This window comes from Limulus polyphemus, unplaced genomic scaffold (assembly GCF_000517525.1).
Source record: "Limulus polyphemus unplaced genomic scaffold, Limulus_polyphemus-2.1.2 Scaffold2925, whole genome shotgun sequence".
In the NCBI taxonomy this organism is placed as follows: Eukaryota; Metazoa; Arthropoda; class Merostomata; order Xiphosura; family Limulidae; genus Limulus; species Limulus polyphemus.
Genome location: NW_013668535.1, coordinates 143,851 through 152,143, shown reverse-complemented (window position 1 = coordinate 152,143; position 8,293 = coordinate 143,851). Strand labels below are relative to the sequence as shown.

The 8,293-nt window shown below is 30.7% G+C and overlaps 1 protein-coding gene across 2 annotated transcripts in view; it reads right to left on the bottom strand.

The window, feature by feature from the left end:
- Positions 1-6: 6 nt before the first annotated feature.
- LOC106468232 (E3 SUMO-protein ligase PIAS2-like) overlaps positions 7-8,293 on the bottom strand; it is a 63,251-nt gene continuing 54,964 nt past the window's right edge. Inside the window, exons 14-15 of one of the 2 annotated variants that reach the window (XM_022396565.1) lie at positions 6,131-6,151; positions 7-1,262 (exon numbers count right to left, since the gene is read on the bottom strand). In XM_022396565.1, coding sequence (XP_022252273.1) covers positions 1,191-1,262; positions 6,131-6,151 — 93 coding nt within the window. In that variant the 3' untranslated portion in view covers positions 7-1,190. The remainder of the gene's footprint in view (positions 1,263-6,130; positions 6,152-8,293) is intronic. The other variant, XM_013928645.2, reaches the window with a different exon arrangement.

Sequence of the window (8,293 nt, the reverse complement as noted above, 5' to 3'; positions counted from 1 at the left end):
CTGCACACAATAGATCAACATATAACACAAAATAATGGGGCTGCATATAGCATTAACTCACTGGGTTCTCTATCTAGTACATCAATGTCTGCACATAATAGATCAACATATAACACAAAAAGATGGGGCTGCATATAGCATTAACTCACTGTGTTCTCTATCTAGTACATCAATGTCTGCACATAATAGATCAACATATAACACAAAATAATGGGGCTGCATATAGCATTAACTCACTGGGTTCTCTATCTAGTACATCAATGTCTACAAATAATAGATCAACATATAACACAAAATAATGGGGCTGCATATAGCATTAACTCACTGGGTTCTCTATCTAGTACATCAATGTCTCAACATATAACACAAAAAGATGGGGCTACAGGTTGCATTAAATAAAAATATAAAGTTGAAAATTGTATTCCAAGAATTAACAGTTTCAACTTACAAAATATTCTCACATTTTGCATTAGAGTAGTAATTATCTGAAACATTATGGTCAACAATTCAATATTACCTATACATGTGAAAACTGTTCAGACTTTTGAAGTGGATAGTAAAATCTTACCTTTTTACTATGAACTTTTCTTTTTTAATATTACTTACAACATTTAGGTTAATACTTGCATAAATGGCTAACAAGGAAAGTGATAATAGTCACTGTCTGTTAAACATTTTAACAATGAAATACAAACAAGTCACAGAAGTTATTATAGTTGAATAACATACAGTCTATGTGAAACTGATAGTGATTTCATAATGTCTCAGTTATAAAATATCTTTTTCCTTTCTGTAAAACTTTCACAAAGTTAGAAAGATGTACTCAATGATGGTGGTTATTGTGAAGCTAAAGACACAGGATATGTACCAAAAATGGTAAAAACACAACTGCATTTGGGCTATAACTTTGCAAAAACTCCATTACATAAAGTATGTCTTACAAAGCTCATGTACAGAGAATGATAATCTAGAGGTGATTAAGACAATGGTGTGGTACAGTGTGTGATTTATCAGTCATATCTGTAGATGGTTACAAATATTTATATATATATATGCCGACTTCTATTTAGAAACACCGTGTATAAATGCATTACAATAATGATACACAGGACAGGTACTTTCTCCCAAACTGGGTTTTCTTTTTTGTTCCTTGTTTCTGTTAGTAGTCAATGACATATGGTCAGACTCAGTCAGTCCAGGGAAATTACATCAGGAGGGGTTGTGTTTGGCCTACTTACAACTGTAGATGAAGAAGAGGGCATCTGAAGAATAGAAAAAGTTAATTATTTGTTGATGTAATATGTTAATACTGAACAAATGTTACTTTTAAATATTATTTTCTGTACAATTTACAAAGACATTTAACAATTTCATAAATATATTTTTGCAATATACTAGTAAAAATATGCGAGAAAAAATATTAAAAAATTAAATATTTGGGATCCCCATTTTTTCTCATTTAATAGTTTATGGAGAAAAGAATCTTGTATGACTTCCATATAAGTTTATTTTTTCTTGAATTTCCTCTAAACTTTGAAGCAGAGTACTTTAAAATTTAACAAGAAAGTTTTGATCAAGAAATTAAAATATTGGTGGATACTTCATCTATACACTTAGATTCAACAATTTTATTGCTGTTATTCATATTGTTGTGGATGTTGCAGGTCATAATAAACTTCAACAACAGTTATAGCCATTTGGAAACCATCACTGAAAATTTTGTATTACCTAAATACAATCACATGTAATCAGGAACCATTAATGGAATGTTTTGAATTTTATTAACACAAGCATAACCAATGACAAACCATCACTGGAATGTTTTGAATTTTATTAACACAAGCATAACCAATGACAAACCATCACTGGAATGTTTTGAATTTTATTAACACAAGCATAACCAATGACAAACCATCACTGGAACGTTTTGAATTTTATTAACAAAAGCATAACCAATGACAAACCATCACTGGAACGTTTAGTATTACATTAACACAATCATAACCAATCAGGAACCATCACTGGAAAGTTTTGTACTATGTTTAAACAATCATAATAAATTAGAAACCATCACTGGAAAATTTTGTATTACTTGACACAATCAGGAACTGTCACTGGAAAGTTTTTTTTTGTATAACATTAACACAATCATAGCCAAACAGGGACCATCACTGGAAAGTTTTGTATCACATTAACACGATAATAACCAATCAGGAACCATCACTGGAAAGTTTTTTATTACATTAACACAATCATAACCAATGATCAACCATCACTGGAAAGCTTTGTATTACATTAGCACAATCATAAACAAACAGGAACCATCACTGGAAAGTTTTTTTTATTATATTAATAAAACCATAACCAATCAGGAACCATCACTGGAACGTTTTTCTTTTATTACATTAACACAATCATAATCAATCAGGAACCATCACTGGAAAGTTTTGTATTACATTAGCACAATCATAACCAATGAAGAACCATCAGTGGAAAGTTCTGTATTACATTGACACAATCATAACGAATGAAGAACCCTCACTGGAAAGTTTTGTATTATATTAACATAATCATAACCAATCATGAACCATCACCGGAAAGTTTTGTATTACATTAGCACAATCATAACCAATGAAGAACCATTACTGGAAAGTTTTGTATTACATTGACACAATCATAACGAATGAAGAACCCTCACTGGAAAGTTTTGTATTATATTAACACAATCATAACCAATCATGAACCATCACCGGAATGTTTTGTATTACATTATCACAATCATAACGAATGAAGAACCCTCACTGGAAAGGTTTTTTTATTATATTAATACAATCATAACAAATCAGGAACCATCACTGGATAGTTTTGTATTACATTATTACAATCATAACCAATGAATAACCATCACTGGAAAGTTTTGTAATACATAAGCACAATCATAACCAACTTGAAATAATCACTAAAAGGTTTTGTACTGCATTAACCCTTTTGCAGTGGGCTCGTGCAATTTGTGAAAGTCGAGCTATGAATTTCACTTGTACAACAATTCATGCAGTAACTCTGAGATTTCTTAATGTATCCTCACAAAAATTGGCAAGATTTTGTCAAAGGTCATAAGCATCTCGTTCACAAATAATGACGATTTTAGAATTAAGTGTTTTTACTAAAAATGTTATTTTCCTATTGTATTTACTCACATTCAAACTATTAACAAATCAAATGCAAGTTGATTTTCATTTTAAATATAAAAATAGTTTTCTTCATCTTATAGTTTTCATATTTTATTTGTATAACATCCAGAAGCTGCTAAAAGGATATCAAAAGTTTTTTATGGTAAATGTTTATATTTTATTTTTCTCTACAATATCACTAACTCTAGCTATTATCATCAACGTACAATGCAATAATTAAAATTAAGAAATAGAAAAAATACATACTTTTTAATTTTTTTGTAAAATATCTTTAAAGATTTTCCTTTTGTTAAATTCATAATTCCACCTCTTTTCCTTTTCATATATAGTTAATTTTTAATGTTTTATTTTCCTTTCTTATCCTTTACCACTTATTATTCATCTCAACACAAGTCAACAGTGTCTTGAGGCATATTACAGTTTCTTCGGGAGACATGCGCAACCCTTCAGTAAACTTTTCATTCAGTGCAAAATATCCTAAGCCTTGTGGATGGAAGCAAAGAATGATGCACATTTAAAAAATGTTTAAATCTTTTAATTATGCATTTTAAACCATAACTCATAGATAATTACCTAAAATATAATAGTAAGACCTAAATACAATTTAAATTGTGTATCTAACTAAACATATCTAGATAAGAAACAACCAGAAGTGCTATAGTCCATCAAGCAACCAACCATACTACAGTCAATTTCATATAATAGGTGACAACAACTATGCACCAATTTCAAAATAAACATTGTTAGTTTATAGTATAAAATTACCTCTTCCTAATGTATATACACATGGTATGCACACATCTACATGGAGGCTGTAAAGCTCAAACAAATCTGCTGAAGGTGGGTGTGGCAGTTGTCAGGGGTTGAAAAAAAATTATTGCTTGTTTCAACTCTATTTTGTTCAGAGAAATAAACGAATCAAACCGTTATCTAAGCATCTCATTGTTTAGACATACCTCTACAGTACTGCCATTGTATTGTTGAAGATACAGAGTGCCAAAGTCGAGAATTTTCATAGCTCGTTGGTCACGTGACAATACATCTGAAGTTATTAAAGGTTTATTTTGGAATAAATGACTTAAAACTTGGATAAAATAAAACCTCGATTCATAACACACATTATAATACTAATTTCATTCACATATGTTGATATTAGAGGTGTTTAATTATATTTTCAATGTAACAGTGACTTGCACAGAAAAGCATTTTTTAAAGGGGCTCCCTTTGCGAAAGGGTTAACACAATCATAACCAATCAGGAACCATCACTGGAAAGTTTTGTATTACATTTACATTTTTTACAACATCAAAGTTCCAATTCATTACATTTACAACTTAAGCTAAATCACTTAAAATAACCAATAACATTACATTCAGTATTTTAACTACTTCTCCAAAGTTTACCTGGATTTAGGTACTGGTTGGATTGGTCCATTACTTAGAACACTTCAACTTCCTTTCCACACGTTAAAAGAATCAACACTATAATTGTACATTCAATAGTTCAATCCACTGTTTACTAGCACTAGTTTTAAGTTACTTCATTCACTAATCTAACTCTTATCTCCAACATTGATTGCAATCAACATCCTAAGCCATATCATGTTTATGATAAGAAGTGGTGATCAAACATCAATCAGCTTTGAGGTATCTAATCTACTGCTTGAAACTGATAAAACTTTCAAGGAACATACATGACTGACAATAAGTACTCAATAAACTGCTAAAAGAAACATTTTGCAAATAATGCCTTAAATTCAAATGACTGTTATGAAACCAAGGATTTTTTCCTTAAATGTGTTGATGATACATTCGTAATATGGCAACACACTGCACCCAAGATTCCAGAACTGATGAACCAATTGAACAGACAATATTCTCTGATACAATGCAGAATAAAAGAGAAGGTAAATTTGCATTCCTAGATGTATCGATTACCAACAACACACATCTCATTCTCCACAGCTGTTTACATGATATCCACAGATATTAGTAAATACGGTACCTTGACCATTGACCAAATCACCTTAAACATATAAATACAGCCTTCATCAACTGCTTAGTCTCTAGAATTTACAATATAGAAGATGCTAAAAAGAAGCAAGAAAAATATATCACATTTGACAAAAACTAAACATTAAGAACACCATAAATAAGTGAGAAGAAAATCACAGACAAAAAACAATGTCCCATTATATAAAACAAAACTTGGAAAACATACAGAGGATATGCAAACAGTATTCTGAAGCCACTTTACAATACAATCACAATTAGTACATAAACCACCTTGATCCAATGGAAAGTAAAAATAATTTAAAACATCACTAAATGTGGAGTACAATACATTGGACAGACAAAAAATGACTAAAAAAGACAGAATTCAAGAGCATAACATGCATACACGAACAGGGCTCTGTAATACAAATCCGCAACAGCCCATGCTGTCAGAGAAGACCATTCAGTAAAATGGAATAATAATGGGGCATTAATCACACAAGAAAAAGATATGAAAGAAGCTGTCAGACAAAAATAGCACAAAATGTGTAAAATAAAAAAATGAAGAAACACATAAAATTTCCTGCAGTATATCACACAATGAAATAGTTTTGTGAAGAAACACATAAAATTTTCTGCAGTATTTCACACAATGAAATAGTGCTGTGAAGAAACACATAAAATTGCCTGCAGTATTTCACACAATGAAATAGTACTGTGAAGAAACACATAAAATTGCCTGCAGTATTTCACACAATGAAATAGTGCTGTGAAGAAACACATAAAATTGCCTGCAGTATTTCACACAATGAAATAGTGCTGTGAAGAAACACATAAAATTGCCTGCAGTATTTCACACAATGAAATAGTGCTATGAACAAACATTAACTACTTTAAAATAAAGAAATATTTCATAAAATGAAATGTACATGTTACAAAACTTACCTGTTGAAACAGGGAGTCAAACTGTAAACAAAAATTAAAACATGTACTATGCCATCACAGTCATAAGTACAATACTAAATATCTATTTTTGTTTTTTGATTACCTAAATATTATTTTAAACCAAAGCTCAACGTTTGTAACTGTGCCTAAGAGAATTGATCCAGTTAGATAATCTCATGAAAGTAACTGGGTAGAATGAATAGTTCAGTTAGAAAATAAAAATGGAAATGATTACTTCCTGTATCTCTTAAAATGTGCCTAAATAGTTTACTTCCCGTATCTCCTAAAATGTGACTAAATAGTTTACTTCCTGTATCTCCTAAAATGTGACTAAATAGTTTACTTCCTGTATCTCCTAAAATGTGACTAAATAGTTTACTTCCTGTATCTCCTAAAATGTGACTAAATAGTTTACTTCCCGTATCTCCTAAAATGTGATAAAATAGTTTACTTCCCGTATCTCCTAAAATGTGATAAAATAGTTTACTTCCTGTATCTCCTAAAACGTGACTGATCAGATTAAAGCTGCTCATTTGAAGGATCTCCTAAATCCCATTAGAAAAAACGTGTAATTGAAAATGTTATAAAATTTTGCTGGTTAAAATAAACAAGACATTACAAGATTCTCAAAATTTATCTGATCAGAAGAATTAGTAAAACTCAAGAATGTCATACAATTTAGTTCTGTCTAGAAGAATAAGTTCAGTTAAAGATTCTCATAAAAAGTATCTCCAGCAAGAAAAACATTATTTCAGATATCTTAATGAAACTCACCCTCACTACGAAGTACGTTTGAACAGTCAGCAGAATGCACATTATAAACATCCCAAGTCAAAATTTCAATAGGTCTTTAAGATTCTAATGTTCAAAGCAGTTTAAAATATTCTGAAAGCAGTGAAGCAATGCTACAGATCAGGCATTTAGTTGGAAGTCTCTTTATGAAAGTGCTTATCGAACTAAATGGGCAGCCAGACTTAAGAGCTGTGAAATAATCTCCATTAGTTTCTTGTTGATCATCATGATAATGTACTCTCTTATCACTACCGCTCTCCAAGTTGTAGATATTTTAAAAACTAAATTCAGTTATTAGTCATATTCTGCAGCTCTTTAAAAGACTAAGTTGAAAGCCTAACACAAGGGTTAACAGAGTTTTTTAAGGATACTTTTAATGACCTCATTCCCAGTACTAAAGTAAAAGAAACACTTACTGTAAACAGCAGGGTTTCCTAAGTAGTAGCGATGACTACCAAATGTGCAAAGTGAGAAGATGAATATTTTCTCATCATAATAAAACTTTTTTTCTCCAAATATCTTATTTAATTGTAAGACTAATAATAATAAAATATTGAAATATTTACACATGCATCACTAAAGGAAATTAAAACAAAGTGTCACTCATTCTTAGTCACACATCATTAGTGTGTGTCAAGATAGATCATTCACACTTTGTCTTTGCAGTGAGCAACAAAATAAATCTATGAGCAGTTAAGTATATTGTAAAAGCTAATGATTGCATAGAATTGATAAACCTTTCACACCTATTTTATTTACATCATAGTAATTTTATGAACAAAACATTAAAAGTTGGAATGTTATGTAAAAATATTCAAACAAAAAATTGTAACTCAGCAAGGAAACAGGTTATAAACAGTTACATCATGATCACCATGCAACCTGATGGATACGTGAACAAACTCAACAAATTTTACAACTTTTCTTAATGTTTTTCTTATCAATGTAAAGTTGGTGATATAAATCTACAAGAGACAGAAATAAACCATATATCAAAATAAGGAACTTTGGGAGTGAAAAAAATACCAATAAGAATATTATCATTATTACAATAAACTTACAAAGGCTCAAAATCACTTTTCTCACATTCTGCCTGTTTCAAAGGCTCAAATTTACTTTTCTCACATTCTGCCTGTTTCAAAGGCTCAAGATAATTTTTCTCACATTCTGCCTGTTTCAAAGGCTCAAATTCACTTTTCTCACATTCTGCCTGTTTCGAAGGCTCAAATTCACTTTTCTCACATTCTGCCTGTTTCGAAGGTTCAAATTCACTTTTCTCACATTCTGCCTGTTTCGAAGGCTCAAATTCACTTTTCTCACATTCTGCCTGTTTCGAAGGTTCAAATTCACTTTTCTCACATTCCACCTGTT